This window comes from Heptranchias perlo, chromosome 43, assembly GCF_035084215.1.
Source record: "Heptranchias perlo isolate sHepPer1 chromosome 43, sHepPer1.hap1, whole genome shotgun sequence".
NCBI lineage: Eukaryota > Metazoa > Chordata > Chondrichthyes > Hexanchiformes > Hexanchidae > Heptranchias > Heptranchias perlo.
The window spans coordinates 3,135,725-3,154,746 of NC_090367.1; the positions used below are offsets into that span (position 1 = coordinate 3,135,725).

Here is a 19,022-nt window from a genome sequence, read left to right on the forward strand (position 1 = left end):
CTAATTTGTAAAACAAATGTCTTTTGTATATGTAAAGCTTTGCATTTCTCTTTTTCATATCCACTGTGTCTCTCACAAGCATTGTTTATATTTATCTTTCTTTTCTTCCGTCACTCCCATTTTTCTCTGTCCGTTACTCTTTTGCTTCTCTCCGTCTCTGTCACTCATTTTCTCTATTGTTTCTGTCACTCTTGCTCTCTTCCTTCTCTCTGTCAGTACTTTTTCTTTCCTTCCTTCTCTCTCACTTGTCCCAGTCTTTCTCTGCTCTGCTCCTCTCTTATTTGCTCCGGTCTCTCTAACATGCCCATTTTTCTCTTTCTCCTCTTATTGTTGTTTGCGGTGCGTACCCTCTTGATTGACTCCCTCTGATTGTACCTTGCTATCCTTCTAGTGCAACATCTGGGAATCAGTAACTCTCTGAAGCTGAATCTGAAGAAAGTGATGGTGGATCGGTCTTCCCTATCCCTGGGTCAAGCCCTTGGTGCAGGTATGTAAAGAAGAAATAAAAAACTTGCATTTAATACAGCGCCTTTCATGGCCTCAGAACATCCCAAAATGCTTTACAGCCACTGAAGTTCTTTTGAAGTGCAGTCACCGTTGTAATGTAGAGAAACGTGGCAGCCAATTTACGCACAATAAGATCCCACTAACAGCAATGTGATAATGATCAGATAATCTGTTTTAGTGATGTTGGTTGAGGGATAAATGTTGGCCAAAATACAGATCAGCCATGATTTAATTGAATGGACGAACAGGCTCAAGGGACTGAATGGCTTACTCCTGTTCCTATGTCCCTAGGATACTGGTGAGAACTACCCTGCTCTTCTTTGAAATAGTGCCATGGGATCCTTTCTGGCCACCTGAGAGGGCAGAAGGGGCTTCAGCTTAACGTCTCATCTGAAAGATGGCACCTCCAATGGTGCAATACTCTCTCAGTACTGCACTGGGAGTGTCAGCCTAGATTTTGTGCTTAAGGCCCTGACTCAGAGGCAAGAGTGCTACCCACTGAGCCATGGCTGATACCTAAGGCGATGTGTGCTCATACTATATTCAGATTACAAGGATTGTACCATAGTGATGGGCAGCATAAATGTGGGCATGGCCCAAAGACAGTAAGTTTTGTATCTTTGCTGTGCATCTCCAAAAGCACATGGTTCCTTATATATAGATAGCTTTTTATGAAATGTTAGCTGACCTCCAATCATTGCCTTCTTCCCTGTGATGGGCTTCACCTGTGGGTCTCTCATTCTGATTATCTATGGTTTCTTAATTCTCCCCTCCTTTCCTGATGGCGCTGACTGTTGCCAGCTCGACAGGCACCAGCATCCTTCCAGACATCTCCAAGTGTGAGCCTGGTGTCTGCAGAGTATTCGATTGTAGGGGGTCACCACGGCCAAGCCTGATCCTGTGCCTTTCCAGCAGAGGTCACTGGAAAACGATCAAGAGCAGGAACTTTGTTTGCTCCCCCCCACCACCGCCTCTCTCCCCCCTATCCTGGGGGCGCTGAAGGTGACCATATCGCTCTCAAGCACAGTCCTACCTGAGATCAACTAACTCGGCACAGACCATTTAGGTGTGCATGGCTCAGTTCCATGCCAGCAGGACCATCAGCAGTGACCAACAAACTCTTGCAGTTGAGTTCAGTGGGTGAGGTAATAAATGTTTGCTGGAACAGTATTGGCTGGCTGACATCTCTGTCTCTTATTCCTAATATTTAGGAGAGTTTGGCTCGGTGTACCAGGGAACACTCAAGCAAACCAATGGCTTGGACCAAAATGTTGCTGTTAAGACAATGAAACGTAAGTTCCAACTCTGTGGAGTCAAATCTTGATGAACTTGAGTCAGTTTTACTAAGAAATGATGCAGTTGGATTAAGTTAACAACAGATTCAAAAAATATTTGGTATTAAAAACTTTGAACCTTTTGACATTTGGTCCATTGGGATTCTATACTGTGGGAGTGAGTGGGAAGAGGTGTGATCCATTGGGATTCTATACGATGGGAGTGAATGAAAAGGGGTTTGGCGGTGGGAGAAATTTGAGCTGATGAGTTAAGAATATCACACAAGAAATGTACCGTACAACATTAAATGTATTGGGTTTAGGTGGGATATTTTTTGCAATAGTTGAACTAATACAAAACATTGTCTTGTTCCAACTTTGCTGCTTGTTTTGTCATAACACTGCTGTATATATTACACAACCATACTTTTTGGTAAGGGAATGAATTATATGAGTGTTGAAGGAGTTGTTAATTGATTATGAGTCTTTTCTTTTCTCACTTTCCTTCCCTTTACTGTGCTCCTGAAGATGCTGCCTGTTGCTCTGGTGTAATCCCATAGGCGCCAGCAGCTCTCCAGTACCTCGCCCAAGTGGCCATTCGTCACTGGGCAGCGAATGTTAGCAGGATATTCAGCCACAGAAGACATCACAATCAAGTCCAATTCTGCCATCACCTAACGTGCACACTTTTCGAGCAGGATATGAATCCGGAGCAGGATCCCTGGCTCATTTTTCCTCTCCCCGGCCCAGTGGAGCCGAGGCAAATTGTAGCGCCCTGAATGCCAACTGGCTGAGATCAGCTAAATTGGCACAGACTGGGAATGGAACTTGGAGCATTCCTATTCCCATGTGGCTCATAATCACATTCGGGTAGTGCATTTACCAACAGAGCCAGTGGAGCCTCCGATCCTGATCTAGTACTAAAATTCCTGATAACAAAACTCATGTACCAACTTGGCCCGAATTGCCTTGCGGTGTCCATTACTCTGTATCTACGATGGGATTACACATGTTTGAAACCTACTCTTTGCCTTTTAGAGGGACTTGATTCAAACCTGGAGCTGGAGTCATTCCTGAGGGAAGCAGAATTGATGCAAGGCTTTGACCACCCAAACGTCCTCAGACTTATAGGTAAGAAACATGGAGTTTTCCGATGGCGGTTGTTCTCACTTGCAAAATTGGGAGAACCCTGCCTCTTAATAACATCCCTCTGCCTTCTTTTGCTGGTGAGCAAGGAGAGGAAATGGCACTGAATCCCAGCTCCAGCAACAGCTGGTAAGGGCCTGAATTGTGGCCCAGAGGTACAGGTGGGTGGTAGGCCAGAGATGACCCATGGGCCATATTTTGAGCAGAATTGTTCCACCAGGTAGAATACTTTATACACAACTTCCTTCGCTTGTCTGGCTGGAAGAATACCTTGCATATAATGCACTCCCTCTACACTTACACATAAAGTGTATTTTTTTTATTCTCGAGATATGGGCGTCGGAGGAAATACCGACATTTCATTGCCCATCCCTAGTTGCCTTTGAGAAGATGTTGGTGAGCATTCTTCTTGATCCCCTGCATTCTGTGTGATGAAGGTGCTCCAACAGTGCTGTTAGGTAGCGAGTTCCAGGATTTTGACCCAGCGACCATGAAGGAATGACGATGCATGTCCAAGTCAGGATGGTGTGTGACTTGGAGGGCAACTTGGAGGTGATGGTGTTCCCATGCACCTGCTAAGTGGTGGTGAGCGGGGGTATGGGAGGTGCTGCCGAAGAAGCCTTGTGAGGGCAGAAGCCTCTCATTTCATGAGAAACAGCACTTTGCTGCAAGCCACTGAGGGTCTCTTCAACTTACAGGCAGATGTCTCCTAATTTCGCTGAAGGAAGGAGCCACATTCTGCTGAGTTGGACATTTAACGAGGTCCATTGTTCAATGACAACTCAGTTAGAAGCACTGGTGAAGGATGTAGGCCCATAATGCAGGGCACCACTAAGGTTGGAAGGAATAGGAGCAAAAACGAAGTGAATGGCTAGATGATACCAAACTTTGGTTTTAAAAGCTTGTAGTCTGAAGGAGGAGGGGGAGACTGAAGTGGCAAGGAGTTCTACAGTGTTGAGAAAAAATGAATTAAAATAGGAGATCGTGCGATGGGTCTTTATTATTATATAGAATTACATAGAATGTAAACACAGAAACACTGGTCCGTGCTTTGATTGGAGGGTGGCAAATGTAACCCCACTATTTAAAAAAGGAGGGAGAGAAAACACAGGGAATTACAGACCAGTTAGCCTAACATCAGTAGTGGGGAAAATGCTAGAGTCTATTATAAAAGATGTGATAACAGAACACTTGGAAGGCTTTAATAGGATTGGACAAAGTCAGTATGGGTTTATGAAAGGGAAATTATGCTTAACAAATCTACTGGAGTTTTTTGAGGATGTAACAAGTAGAATAGATAGTGGAGAACCAGTGGATGTGGTGTATTTGGATTTTCAGAAGGCTTTTGATAAGGTCCCACACAAGAGGTTAGTGTGCAAAATTAAAGCACATGGGATTGGGGGGAATATACTGGCATGGATTGAGAATTGGTTGACAGACAGTAAACAGAGAGTAGGAATAAACGGATCTTTTTCCGGGTGGCAGGCAGTGACTAGTGGGGTACTGCAGGGATCAGTGCTTGGGCCCCAGCTATTCACAATATATATCAATGATATGGATGAGGGAACTAAATGTAACATTTCCAAGTTTGCAGATGACACAAAGCCGGGGTGGAATGTAAGCTGTGAGGAGGATGCAAAGAGGCTCCAATGTGATTTAGACAAGTTGGGTGAGTGGGCAAGAACATGGCAGATGCAGTATAACGTGGATAAATGTGAGGTTATCCACTTTGGTTGTAAAAACAGAAAAGCAGATTATTATCTGAATGGTGATAGATCGGGAAAAGGGAAGGTGCAAAGAGACCTGGGTGTCCTTGTACACCAGTCGCTGAAAGCGAGCATTCAGGTGCAGCAAGCAGTTAGGAAGGCGAATGGTATGTTGGCCTTCATTGCAAGAGGATTTGAGTACAGGAGCAGGGATGTCTTACTGCAGTTATACAGGGCCTTGGTATAACTGCAGTAAGACATCTGGAGTATTGTGTGCAGTTTTGGTCTCCTTATCTGAGGAAGATGTCCTTGCCATGGAGGGAGTGCAATAAAGGTTTACCAGACTGATTCCTGGGATGGCAGGACTGACGTATGAGGAGAGATTGGGTCGGCTAGGCCTATATTCACTAGAGTTTAGAAGAATGAGAGGTGAACTCATCGAAACATATAAAATTCTAACAGGACTAGACAGACTAGATGCAGGATGTTCCCGATGGCTGGGGAGTCCAGAATCAGGGGTCACAGTATCAGGATACGGGGTATGCCATTTAGAACCGAGATGAGGAGAAATTTCTTCACTCAGAGGGTGGTGAACCTGTGGAATTCTCTACCATAGAAGACAGTGGAGGCCAAGTCATTAGATGTATTCAAGAAGCAGATAGATAGATTTCTTAATGCTAAAGGGAGTCAAGGGATACGGGGAAAAAGCGGGAACAGGGTACTGAGTTAGACGATCAGCCATGATCATTTTGAATGGCAGAACAGGCCCGAAGGGCCGAATGGCCTACTCTTGCTCCTATTTTCTATGTTTCTATGCTCCACACGAGCCTCCTCCTACCCCTCTTCATCTAACCCTATCAGCATAATCTTCAATTCTTTTCTTCCTCATGTGTTTATCTAGCTTCCCCTTAAATGCATCGGTGCTATTCGCCTCAACTACTCCCTGTGGTAGCAAGTTCCACATTCTAACCACTCTCTGGGTAAAGAAGTTTCTCCTGAATTCTTATATTTATGATCCCTAGTTTTGGTCTCCCCATGAGTGGAAACATCTTCTCTATGTCTATCCTATTTCAACACATTAACAATGCAAGGAGGAGGAAGAGTGTGTAGGACAGAGTATTTGGAGTTTAGGAAGAGAGGAAAGTTCAGATTGACGATCAAAAAGAGAGTGGATGGTGGTTAAAGATGAGATAGGATCAAATGACAAGCTTTTCAGGAGTCTGCTATCCAGGAGAGATGCTCAAGAACCTCCAAGATACGGGAGCAGGATTCAAGTCTTAGATGGAATTGGACTTTATAGTGTTCAGAATTTTTATAGCATGAGTGGGAAGGTCTATTTGGAGCTGAGAAAGAGAGAGATTCTTTTGTGATTTTGGATATCTGTCAGGAATTTCCCACTCCTGCTGGGCATGCTTGCTGGTTACTGTCTGATATTGGTGTTTGGAGATAGACTGGTTATTTCTGTTGTTATTTCTGCAGGGGTATCGTTCGAGGTTTGCTCTGAGGAGCAAGTACCAATGCCAATGGTCATCCTCCCCTTCATGCCACATGGAGACCTCCGCAGCTTCCTCCTCAACTCAAGACATGGAAAATACGCTGTGGTAACCAGAACTGCGTCATGTTAATCCATTGGAACTCATAGTGCAGCCCAGGGGCCCACTGGTAGTCCACTCCCATTATGTTACCCAAGGTTTGCTGCTCCATGTACTTGCAGGCCTCCATTCAGGCCCTGCCCGACTATGGAATGTAAGCAAGTTGAAGTTCCCTCTCTTTTTCTTGCTCTCCGGTAAAAGAAGGCAAGGCAATATTGCTAGCAGACAGGGTTATCCCAGCTACCATACAGTGCAAGGCCCATATTAAAACAGAACTATTGTGCCTGTAGTTTTTTTCCCTTTTCCAGTGCAGAAGTGCCCAGCCTCTAACAACAACAACAACAACTTGCATTTATCTTTAACATAGTAAAACATCCCGAGGGGCTTCACAGGAGCGATAATCAAACAAAATTTTACACCGAGCCACATAAGGAGATATTAAGTCAGGTTGGTCAAAGAGGTAGGTTTTAAGGAGCGTCTTAAAGGAGGAGAGAGAGGTGGAGAGGCAGAGAGGTCTAAGGAGGGAATTCCAGAGCTTAAGGCTTAGGCAGCTGAAGACACATAGCGAGATAACTGAAATTAGGAGCTCACTGCATGAGGGGATCTCAGACACAGACCCGTGCCCCATCACGGTGTGGGTGAATTATAGACCAGACCCGCGTCCCATATAGTCATTTCACTTCAAATTACTTCATTGGCTGTGGAGCACTTTGGGATGTCCCGAGGACGTGAAAGGCGCTATATAAATGCAAGTTCTTTCTTTCAGTTATTCTGACCCAGCTCTCTGGATCTGTCCTCCCCCACACCCCACCCTCCGTCATAAAGCCTCTTCATAAACCTATCCCTTCGATGGTGCATTTAGTCCCCTCCTTTAATCTTTCCCATCTCCCACTCACCGTATGCCCTGCTCTGAGATATCTTTCTGCAGAATGGCGCTATGTGAACACAAGTTGTAATGGGTGATTGATCATTGTGCAGGGTGGATATAGGGACTGAATGGAGTTGGTGAACCACTGTACAGTAAAAGAAAAAGAAAGTCTTGCATTTATATAGCGCCTTTCACCACCTCAGGATGCCCCAAAGGGCTTTACAGTCGATGAAGTACTTTTGAAGTGTAGTCACTGTTGTAATGTAGGGAAACGCGGCAGCCAATTGGAGCACAGCAAGCTTCCGCAAACAGCAATGAGATAATGACTCGATAATCTGTTTTTAGTGATTATTTAGGGATAAATATTGACCAAGACACCGGGTCGAACCCCCCTGCTCTTCTTTGAATAGTGCCTTGAGATCTTTTACGTCCACCTGAGAGGGCAGATGGAGCCTTGGTTTAACATCTCATCCGAAAGACTGTGCCTCTGACAATGCAGCACTCCCTCAGTACTGTCAGGAGTGTCAGCCTGTGCTCAAGTCTCTGGAGTGGAACTTGAACCCACAACCTTCAGAGGCGAGAGTGCTACCAACTGAGCCATGGCAGACACTAAATAATGCAGGGGGAAGACCAGTTACTGGGAGCAGTTGCGTGTGTGACTCAGTATTGAGGCTGTATTTCTCCCTTGTCTTAGCATGTGCCGCTGCAGATCCTCCTGAAGTTCATGATGGACATTGCCTCCGGGATGGAGTATCTGAGTAACCGAGGCTTCCTACACAGAGACCTGGCAGCTCGGAACTGCATGTGAGTAGTGTTCTGCCGGGAGGTGGTTTGGTTTGTCATAGAGAAGATTTGAATAGCTCCCTCGTTGGCCCAGGGTGGAACTATTCCATACAGACATAAAGACCCTTGGTTCGATTCCAATCTCTGCTGAATTAGCTCGTCATAGTAAAGGCACTGATAGGGGCACTGAAGTGGTCTCAGCACACCTGGGTCGGGGAAGGGAAAAAGCAGCCCATGGGTTACTGCTCCTGATCGCTATCCAGTGACTCCTGTTGGAAAGTGGCCATATGTGGATGTTGGGTGAGCATAGGATCAGGCTAAGCAGGATTGGGTCTGAAGCAAGCTTATTTCACTGAAATACAATATAGACGATAGAGGGATGACCTTCGCCCCCATCAGACTGAGTAGAATTGGAGCCTGGAGGTGGGAGCATTCTGACTGACCATATTATCAGACCCCTGTCTATTCTCCCACGCAGGTTGTGTGACAGTATGCGGGTGTGCGTCGCTGATTTTGGTTTGTCTAAAAAGATCTACACCAGTAATTACTATCGGCAGACGGGGGTCTCAAAGATGCCGGTGAAATGGATGGCAATGGAGAGCATGGCAGAATTTATCTACACTACTAAAAGTGACGTGGTATGCCATATTTTTGTGTACTCTGCAGGGGAAAGCAGCAACAAAGAGCGACCAGGAGTCACTTGAGACACTTTCTAACTTCCAGGTGTTGGGGGGGGGTGGGAGGGATAATCACTGCTTCGGATCCCATTCCTGCTTCTTGCTGCAGTTGGGTTGAAACAATTTTGCCAAGCTATGGTGAGAACTCAAGGCAACAGCACCAATTCACCCCGGTGAGCACAAGGGGGAGCAGCAGGGAGGGGAAAGAGTGGCAACAGGAACTGAGGCAGTGGTTATTCTTCGGTGTGAATCCCAGTGAGCGTCAGCCAATGGAGGGCGCCACAGCCAAGCCTGATCCTGTCCTCTCCTCTCCAGATGTCTGAAAACAGATGCTTTCCAGTAGAGGTCACTGGATGGTGGTCAGGAATAGGAACCCAGTCTGATTTGTTTCTGTTCCCTTTGCCCAGGGAGTCTGTGAGTGATTGTAGCACCTCGACTAGCGCCTTGCGAGAGAGATCAGCAAACTCCGCACAGACCAGGGAATGAACCAGCAACCTTCCACGATCTGTATGGCTCCATACCTCATTTAGCAGTGCGTTTACATACTAAGCCATCGGGGGGGGGGGGGGGTGGAAGGGAGGGTTGGGTGCCAATCTCTAACCTTTTTATTGAAGAATGATCGGAGACGCAACAGAAGTGGTAACAACAACTTGCATTTATATAGCACCTTTAATGTAGTAAAACATAACAAGGCGCTTCAAGGGAGTGTAATCAGACAACAAAATTGACACCGAGCCAAAGAAGGAAATATTAGGACAAGCGACCAAAAGCTTGGTCAAAGAGGTAAGTTTTAAGGAGCTTCTTAAAGGGTGAGATAGAGATGGAGAGGTTTAGGGAGGGAATTCCAGAGCTTAGGTCCTAGACAGCTGAAGGCACGGCCGCCATAGGTGGGGCGAAGGACATGGGGGAAGCAAAAAAGGCCACAACTGGAGGAACACAGAGTTCTCGGAGGGTTGTAGGGCTGGTGGAGGATACAGAGATAGAGGCATGGCCGTGGATTTGAACATAGAGCTGATAATTTTAAATTCGAGGCGTTGCCGGACTGGGAGCCAACGTAGGTCAGCGAGCACAGAGGGTGATGGGTGAACGGGACTTGGTGCAAGTTAGGATAAGGGCAGCAGAGATTCAAGTGAGCTCAAGTTTACGGAGGGTGAAAAATAGGGGCCAGCCAGGTGAGAGTTGGATTGGTCGAGTCTGGAGGTCACTCCACTGATCGCCTGCGATGGGAATGAAGCCAGAACCAACAGGCCTGCCTCTTTAACCTGCATCTCTTCCCTGCTCCCAGTGGTCCTTCGGCGTGACGATGTGGGAGATCGTAACCCGGGGGAGGACGCCGTATCCCGGGTTGCAGAACCACGAGATCTATGACTTCCTGCACGCAGGGAACCGGCTGAAGCAACCATCCGATTGTCTCGACAAACTGTGAGTGCCGGGATCTCCCCTCCCTCATCTTGTCGTAACTCTCCGCTCTGAATCGTAAAAGTAACAAAGAATGGTACCTGGGTTAAGGGACTTCAGTTAGGTGGAGAGACTAGAGAAGCTGGGGTTGTTCTCCTCAGAGCAGAGAAGGTTAAGGGGAAATTTAACAGAGGTGTTCAAAATTATGAAGTTGGTTTTGATAGAGTAAATAGGGAGAAACTATTTCCACTGGCAGGAGGGCCGGTATCCAGAGGACACAGATTTAAGATAACTGGCAAAAAATCCAGGGGGAAAATGAGGAGAATTTTTTTACCCGGTGAGTTGTCATGATTACATAAAAATACAGAGAATTTGCAAACAAGCCATTTGACCCAACTGGTCTGTGCTAGTGTGCACTGCCTGAAAGGGCGGTGGAAGCAGATTCAATGATAACTTTCAAAAGGGAATTGGATATATACTTGAAAAGGAGAAATCTGCAGTGCTATGGGGAAAGAGCAGAGGGAGTGGGACTAATTTAGAACTCTTTTAAATTTTCAATTCACCCCTAACCTCAACAGCTTTTTTGGGGGAGACAGTTCCAGATTTCCATTATTCTTTGTGTGAAGAAGTATTTCCTGACATCACCCCTTTATAACAAAAGTAACTGCATTTCAAAGGAAGTATGGTAGACATTGCTGGCTTCAGAGTGATGCTGAGAGGATGTTACCCCTCATGGGGGAAATCTAAAACTAGGGGGCATAGTCTCAGAATAAAGGGTCGCCTGTTTAAGATGGAAATGAGGAGGAATTTCTTCTCCCTGAGGGTTGTGAATCTTTGGAATTCTTTACCCCAAAAAGCTGTGGAGGCTGAGTCATTGAATACATTCAAGGCTGAGTTAGACACATTTTTGATCAGCAAGGGCGTCAAAGGATATGGGGAAAGGGCGGGAAAGTGGAGTTGAAGTAAAAATCAGATCAGCCGTGATCTCGTTAAATGGCGGAGCAGGCTCGAGGGGCCAAATAGCCTACTCCTGCTCCTATCTCTTATGGTCTCTTATGGAGTGCTAGTTGCAATGAGCACCCTTCTTTAACTGATTACTGACTTCTCTTCCCAGGTACCACCTCATGTTCAGCTGCTGGTTCTTGAACCCAGAGCAGCGGCCAACCTTCGCCGAGCTCAGACCACTGCTCCAGGAGCTGCTCTCCGCCCTGCCCACCCTTGAAGACCAGGGTGTGGTCTACTACATTAATACTGGGGAGCAAGGAGCGGAGGCCAAGGCGATGGACGGGGACCAGGGAGATGGGACGGGGAACTGCTACATAGTGGAGCTGGGTAATGACACGAACACTGGCAGTGACTGCAAAAGGATTCTCGGACCTGAAGAGAAGGTTTGATCATTGGATGAAAACATGACGTTGAATAGATGGTGGAAGGCAGTGATAAATCATGCTTGCCTCGTATGTTCTTGTACAAAGCTAACAAAATTGGATTTCATCACACGTGAGCCACCGGTCCATCAATCAGACAAAATCACCTCACAATTATTTCTGGTGTTATTTGTTCCCTGCAATGCTTATGCTAAGTTATGCACTCGGCATCAGAAGGACAGTTGATAGTGACTGCGCATACTGCGAGCGCCATGTCTAAAATGGGCAATGAGCTCTCCTGGTGCATGCAGGCACTCACACGGTATGACCAACCAGACTGCCTGAAAATGGCTGCCGGTACTTGACAAGGCAGGACCTCAGTGCCTCAGCGAGCTTGCGCTCTGTAGCCTCCATCTCTAAACTCACGGCAGATTTTCTACTCTCCTCAGTGATCCATCCAGCATCAAGACAGTATTTTGCTTGCAAGCACATTTTAAGCTCTCATATCAGCTTTGACAGTTTCTGACTGGACTATTAGCTCCATCTGATGCAAGTGAAGAACTGTATTATTGTTTGAGCTGACTTCTGTGCTGTACTTTATAGAAATTCAAAACTTTTTATTTACATACATATTCTGGATCCTCACTCAATTTGCTGCACAGCACAAGACTTTACAGAACTTTCCTAGTTGTGAGGGTGGGGTACAGTTCATGATAGGATAGAGTGTACATGGGCTGTGAAAGAAGATTAAATGGGTGGGTAGAGTCTATTATAGGATAGAGTGTACATGGGCTGTGGAAGGAGATTAAATGGGTGGGTAGAGTCTATTATAGGATAGAGTGTACATGGGCTGTGGAAGGAGATTAAATGGGTGGGTAGAGTCTATTATAGGATAGAGTGTACACGGGCTGTGGAAGGAGATTAAATGGGTGGGTAGAGTCTATTATAGGATAGAGTGTACATGGGCTGTGGAAGGAGATTAAATGGGTGGGTAGAGTCTATTATAGGATAGAGTGTACACGGGCTGTGGAAGGAGATTAAATGGGTGGGTAGAGTCTATTATAGGATAGAGTGTACACGGGCTGTGGAAGGAGATTAAATGGGTGGGTAGAGTCTATTATAGGATAGAGTGTACATGGGCTGTGGAAGGAGATTAAATGGGTGGGTAGAGTCTATTATAGGATAGAGTGTACATGGGCTGTGGAAGGAGATTAAATGGGTGGGTAGAGTCTATTATAGGATAGAGTGTACACGGGCTGTGGAAGGAGATTAAACGGGTGGGTGGAGTCCATGATAGGGGAGAGTGTAAACCTGACATCGAGACACAAGCGTGTTCCAGCAGAAGTCATTAGATAGTGATCTGGAGCAGGAAACCTTGGCTAAATTTATTCCCCTCCCTAGCCTGGGGGAACTGAGGCTAATTGAGGCTCCATTATTGTTGCTTGAGCCAAAGATCGACGAACTCAACAGAAGCTGGGGAGCTAAAACTCAGCTTCTCTGCTCTGTCTTTCTCTCTTGCTCTAATCCCATGCAAGTTTCCCTGGATGGGAAGGTAACCTGCTCCCAGGATTCCGCCAAGGTTGCTACACAGGTGACAGCTCAGGGGGGCTCTGGGGAACAAAAAACAAAAAGCAAAATACTGCAGATGCTGGAAATCAAAACAGAAAATGCAAGAATCACTCAGCAGGTCAGGTAGCATCTGCGGAGGGGGGAAGGTAGGGTGAACGTTTCAGGGCTATGACCTGTCGTTAAGTGTTTATAATTTGTGTTCCTGTAATACCACATTAACGTCACTAAGTGGCGTTGTTGCAGTAGGAATCCGCAGAGCCTGATGATCATAGGATAGTACAGCAAAGAAGAAGGCCATTTGGCCCATGATGCCTGTACCAGCTCTTTTAAAGAGCTATACAATTAGACCCACTCCCCCCTGCTCTTTCCATATATACATGCAATTTTTTTCTTTTCAAGTATTTATCCAATTCCCTTTTGAAAGTTACTGTTGAATCTGCTTCCACCACTCTTTCAAGCACTACATTACAGATCGTAACAACTCGCTGCGTAAAAAAAATTCTCCTCATCTCCCCCTCTGGTTCTTTTGCCAATTACCTTAAATCTGTGTCCTCTGGTTACCGACCCTTCTGACAGTGGAAATAGTTTCTCCTTATTTACACTATCAAAACACCTCATATTTTTGATGATGGTTGTCCTGTCGATTTTCTGTACTGAGGAAGTGCTGCACAGTCTGGGGTGCTGTCTTTCGGATGAGACGTTAAACCGAGGCCCCATCTGCCTTCTCAGGTGCATGTAAAAGATCCCACAGCACTATTGGAAGGAGAGCAGGGGAGTTCTCCCTGGTGTTCTTGCCAACATCACTAAAAACAGATTATTGGGTCATTATCTCATTGCTGTTTGTGGGGCCTTGCTATGTGCCAATTAGCTGCCGCGTTTCCCTACCTTACAACAGTGACTACACTTCAAAAGTACTTCATTGGCTGTAAAGCGCTTTGGGATGTCCTGAGGTTGTGAAAGGCGCTACAGAAATGCAAGTTCTTTCTTTCTTTCTTTCATTAAACATCGGTCCCCTAATATCGCCAAAAGCAATTTATAGCCTGTAATTTTATAATGTTTATTCTCTCAGAGGGGTATTAATAACTATTCTTGGTCAGTCAGGTCAAATGGTGGCCAGGTGCTTCCTGAAAATCATCAGTTTGAGCCCTGCCCATGTCGCTCCCATGCAGCCCCCCTGGTGGCAGGTTCAGGAATGACATAGCAGGTCAAGGTTTGGTGACCTAACTAAGTGCTCCAGTTCTCTTAAGGAGACCAATTCTCCTATGCTGTCCCACCCAGTTCGTCCCATCTAGGGCCGTGCAGACACAGATGGGCATCCAATGAGCGGCCGTAGGGACCCATCTGGCTATCTCACCTGGGATTACCAACCATACAGGAGGAGACTATAATGCAAGTAAAACTGGGATTGGGTATAAAAACAAATGGAAAATGGTTTCGTACAAAGGAGCAAGACAAAGGGAACAATGTTGTTTTGCTGCTATACTTACAAAAAGTTATAGCCATTTATTCAATGTTTCTCTTTTATGCAAAGCAATAAAGTTATTACAAAATACAATACTCTGATGACAACAGTTTTTAGGTTTACTGATCGGAACCATCGATTTATACCGGTCGCAATCTGTAACGACATATCTGTTTAAGTAGAAGAATTTGAAGATATTCCCTTAACAACAGGAAGTGCTGTATTAATGGCACTATTTCAAAAAAGAGCAGGGGAGTTCTCCCCGGTGTCCTGGTAAATATTTATCTCTCAACCAACATTACTAAAACAGATTATTACATGGCTGTTTGTGGTATCTTGCTGTACGGAAATTGACTGCCGCGTTTTCCACCACATTACAACAGTGACTAAACTTCAAAAAGTACTTCACTGGCTGTAAACCACTTTGGGACGTCCTGAGGTTATGAAAGGCATTATATAAATGCAAGTCTTCTGTTCTTTCTTTAACTGTATCAGTCCAATTGTCAACCAAGTTGAAAGCAGCTAATTCAGCATAGACTGGGGATGGAACGTGGCACCTTCTTGGTCTGTAATGGCGCAGTTCCACACTGTGCATTTGCCAAATTAACTACTAGAAATGTCTTGAAAATGTTTTTAAGCAACAGATGTGTTGTAGTTTACAACCATCCGCTCAATCAACAAAATCCATTTATCAAATAAGCACCACGATTTCCCCTCAGCAGACAACTGGATCTCCACTTCCTTCAGTAATTGCCTTCAGAATTTATAACACACCAAGGAACAATACCTCAACATTAAGCATTCATTAGCTTCTGGTAGTTACTGTTTGTTGGCATCAATCCAGACTCTCTCAGCTGGAGCTGTAAGTCTTTGTTTCAATTTTTCCCATTAGAACTGATCAACGTGCAGAGCTATTTGACGTGTGGACAGACCCATACTTACATAGAATTACAAAGAATTTACAGCACAGAAACAGGCCACTCAGCCCAACTGGTCTGTGCCGGTGTTTATGCTCCACGCGAGCCTCCTCCCACCTCTAGTTTACAGTTCAGATACTTTATAGCGGATTTCCCACCCGGGCAATCTTGTTCAATGGCCACCTGAGAGCCAGTCAGCAAACAGCCCTCACTCATGCTCCTCCCAGTGGCTTAGTGTAGTACTAAATCATCTAGACCAGAATATCAGAAATTCAATCCCCCGCCCCCCCCCCCCGATCGACGCCGATTTTTACATAGAATTATATAGAATGTACAGCACAGAAACAGGCCTTTCGACCCAACAGGTCCATGATGGTGTTTATGCTCCACACGAGCCTCCTCCCACCCTACTTCATCTCCACACCCCCCACCCACCCCACCACCTCCGCAGCCATGTAATCTCCCGAGAGAGGCAAAGAATCAGAGAAAAAAACCCGGAGCCGATAAGGGAAAAAATACACTGGAAAATTCCTCTCCGTCCCCCTCATGCGGTCCAAACCAGTCCAGGAGATCACATGGACCAATTAATCATAGAAAGTTACGGCACAGAAAGAGGCCATTCGGCCCATCATGACCGTGCTGGCCAAAAAAAGAGCTATCCAGCTTTATCCCATTTTCCAGCACTTGGTCCGTAGCCCTGTAGGTTATGGCACTAACTCGATCAAGCTCACCAAACAACACTCATCGACCCATCCAAGTTGCCAAAGCACCCTCAACAACAACCTGCATTTATACGGTGTCTTTAACGTAGTAAAACGTCCCAAGGTGCTTCACGGGGGCGTAATCAGATGAAATTTGACACCGAGCCACATAAGGATATATTAGGACAGGTGACCAAAAGCTTGGTCAAAAAACATAGGAACAGGAGTAGGCCATTTAGCCCCAAGAGCCTGTTCCGCCATTCAATGAGATCATGGCTGATCTGTGACCTAACTTCACATACCCACCTTAGCCCCATATCTCTTAATACCTTTGGTTAACAAAAATCCATCAATCTCAGATTTAAAATTAGCAATTGAGCCGTTTGTGGAAGAGAGTTCCAAACTTCTACCACCCTTTGCATGTAGATGTGTTTCCTAACTTCACTCCTGAAAGTCCTGGCTCTAATTTTTAGGCCATGTCCCCTAGTTCTTGACTCCCCAATCAGCAGAAATAGTTTCTCTCTATCTACCCTATTAGTTCCCCTTAATATCTTGAAAACTTTGATCAAATCACCCCTTAATCTTCTAAATTCCAGGGAATTCCTCCTCTCTCCTCGTAATTTAACCCTTGGAGTTAAGTTTTAACAACAACAACAACTTGCATTTATATAGCGCCTTTAACGTAGTAAAACGACCCAAGGCGCTTCACAGGAGCATAATCAGACAAAATTTGACACCGAGCCACATAAGGAGATATTACGGCAGGTGACGGTCAAAGAGGTAGGTTTTAAGGAGTGTCTTAAAGGAGAGAGAGGCAGAGAAATTTAGGGTTCTAGAAAGGTCCCAGCGGATTGTAAGTTAGCAAATGTAACCCCGTTATTCAAGAAAGGAGGGCGAGTGAAAGCAGGGACCTACAGGCCAGTTAGCCTGACATCAGTTGTTGGGAAAATGCTGGAATCCATTATTAAGGAAGTGGTAACAGGGTACTTAGAACATAATTATATAAATAGGCAGAGTCAAAATGGTTTTATGAAAAGGAAATTGTGTTCAACAAATTTATTCGAGCTTTTTTTGAGGATGTAACTAGCAGGGTAGATAAAGGGGAACCAGTGGATGTTGTATATTTGGATTTTTAAAAGGCATTTGATAAGGTGTCACATAAAAGGCTGTTACACAAGATAAGGGCTCATTGGGTTGGGGGTAGTATATTAGCATGGATAGAGGATTGGTTAAAGGACAGAAAACAGAGAGTAGGGATAAATGGGTCATTTTCAGATTGACAGGCTGTAACTAGTGGGGTACCACAAGGATCGATGCTGGGGCCTCAGCTATTTACAATTTATATTAGTGACTTAGATGAAGGGACCGCATGTAATGTATCCAAGTTTGCTGACGATACAAAGCTAGGTGAGAAAGTAAGCTGTGAGGAGGACACAAGAGTCTGCAAAGGGATATAGACAGGTTAAGTGAGTGGGCAAGAAGGTGGTAGATGGAGTATAATGTGGAGAAGGGAGGAAGAATAGAAAAACAAAATATTTTTTAAATGGTGAGAAACTATTAAATGTTGGTGTCCAGAGAGACTTGGGTGTCCTGGTACAAGAAACGCTAAAAGTTAGCATGCAGGTACAGCAGGCAATTAGGAAGGCAAATGGAATGTTGGCCTTTATTGCAAGGGGGATGGAGTACAAGAGTAGGGAAGTCTTACTACAATTGTACAGGGCTTTGGTGAGACCTCTCCTGGAGTACTGTGTACAGTTTTGGTCTCCTTATCTAAGGAAGGCTATATTTGCCTTAGAGGCAGTGCAACAAAGGTTCACTAGATTGATTCCTGGGATGAGAGGGTTGTCCATGAGGAGAGGTTGAGTAGAATGGGCCTATACCCTCTGGAGTTTAGAAGAATGAGAGGTGACCTCATTGAAACATATAAGATTTCGAGGGGGCTTGAAAGGGTAGATGCTGAGAGGTTGTTTCCCCTGGCTGGAGAGTCTAGAACTAGGCAGCATAGTCTCAGGATAAGGGGTCGGCCATTTAAGACTGAGATGAGGAGGAATTTCTTCACTCAGAGGGTTGTGAATCGTTGGAATTCTCTACCCCAGAGGGCTGTGGATGCTGAATATCGTTGAATATATTCAAGACCGAGATGGATAGATTTTTGGATTCTAGAGGAATCAAAGGATATGGGGATCGGGCAGGAAAGTGGAGTTGAGGTTGACGATCAGCCGTGGTCTGATTGAATGTTGGAGAAGGCTCGAGGGGCCGAATGGCCGACTCCTGCTCCTGTTTCTTATCTTCTTATGAATTCCAGACTTCTGCAGCTGAAGGCACTCCTTGGGGGGGGACGGGGGGGGGGGGGGGGGGACGGACCTCGCCTGCCAGCAGTGCATAGGGACTCAAGCCCCCTTTTCCCCCCTCAATGATTTCCCATCCATCATTACCTCAGGGCCGGTGTCCAAGTTCACAAAGCTTGGCCCCGCAGTGCTGGTGTCCATGTTGATCTCAACGGCCAAGGGCGCGTGCTAGAAAAGGGCGCGAAACGCCCCTCGGCCGAGACTCTCGCTCACTCGACGGGTGATCTCGCGAGATTGGGGGCAACCAACCCACCCCTCCCCCCTCCCCAACGACTTCGGAGGAGCAGCTCGGAGGCGCTGAGAGTGGAATAATAACCGGCAGGGAGATGGAGACGGATCGAAAGAGGGTTTCGGAGTTGGAGAATTGAGCATCGCCGGAAATTAAAATCGAAGCGATCGAATATTGAGGAGGGGGGGGGGGGGGGGAAACAGAGGAGAGAGGGAAAACTACAATTCCCGGCATGCCGTTGCAGGTAGCAGAATGCGCATGTCTTAGAGGAGGAGGTTGTCAAGAGTGCGCATGCGAACTAAAAAGAACCTCTTCCCCCCCCCCCCTCCCTCCACACACAACACTACAACTCCCAGTCAGCATTGTAGCCTCCGCGCAGGCGCACAAAAGCCGAAGGGGGGGGGGCGGGGTCAGCCTCCGCGCAGGCGCAGAAACGTCGAAGGGGGGCGGGGTCAGCCTCGGCGCAGGCGCAGAGCGC

The 19,022-nt window shown here is 46.0% G+C and overlaps 1 protein-coding gene across 1 annotated transcript in view; it reads left to right on the forward strand.

Moving 5' to 3' along the window:
- The window catches only part of LOC137306417 (tyrosine-protein kinase Mer-like), a 34,079-nt gene extending 19,637 nt beyond the window's left edge, over positions 1-14,442 (forward strand). Inside the window, exons 7-14 of the mRNA XM_067975598.1 lie at positions 392-487; positions 1,719-1,799; positions 2,820-2,912; positions 6,113-6,234; positions 7,788-7,897; positions 8,355-8,514; positions 9,839-9,975; positions 11,066-14,442. Coding sequence (XP_067831699.1) covers positions 392-487; positions 1,719-1,799; positions 2,820-2,912; positions 6,113-6,234; positions 7,788-7,897; positions 8,355-8,514; positions 9,839-9,975; positions 11,066-11,345 — 1,079 coding nt within the window. The 3' untranslated portion in view covers positions 11,346-14,442. The remainder of the gene's footprint in view (positions 1-391; positions 488-1,718; positions 1,800-2,819; positions 2,913-6,112; positions 6,235-7,787; positions 7,898-8,354; positions 8,515-9,838; positions 9,976-11,065) is intronic.
- Positions 14,443-19,022: the final 4,580 nt, after the last annotated feature.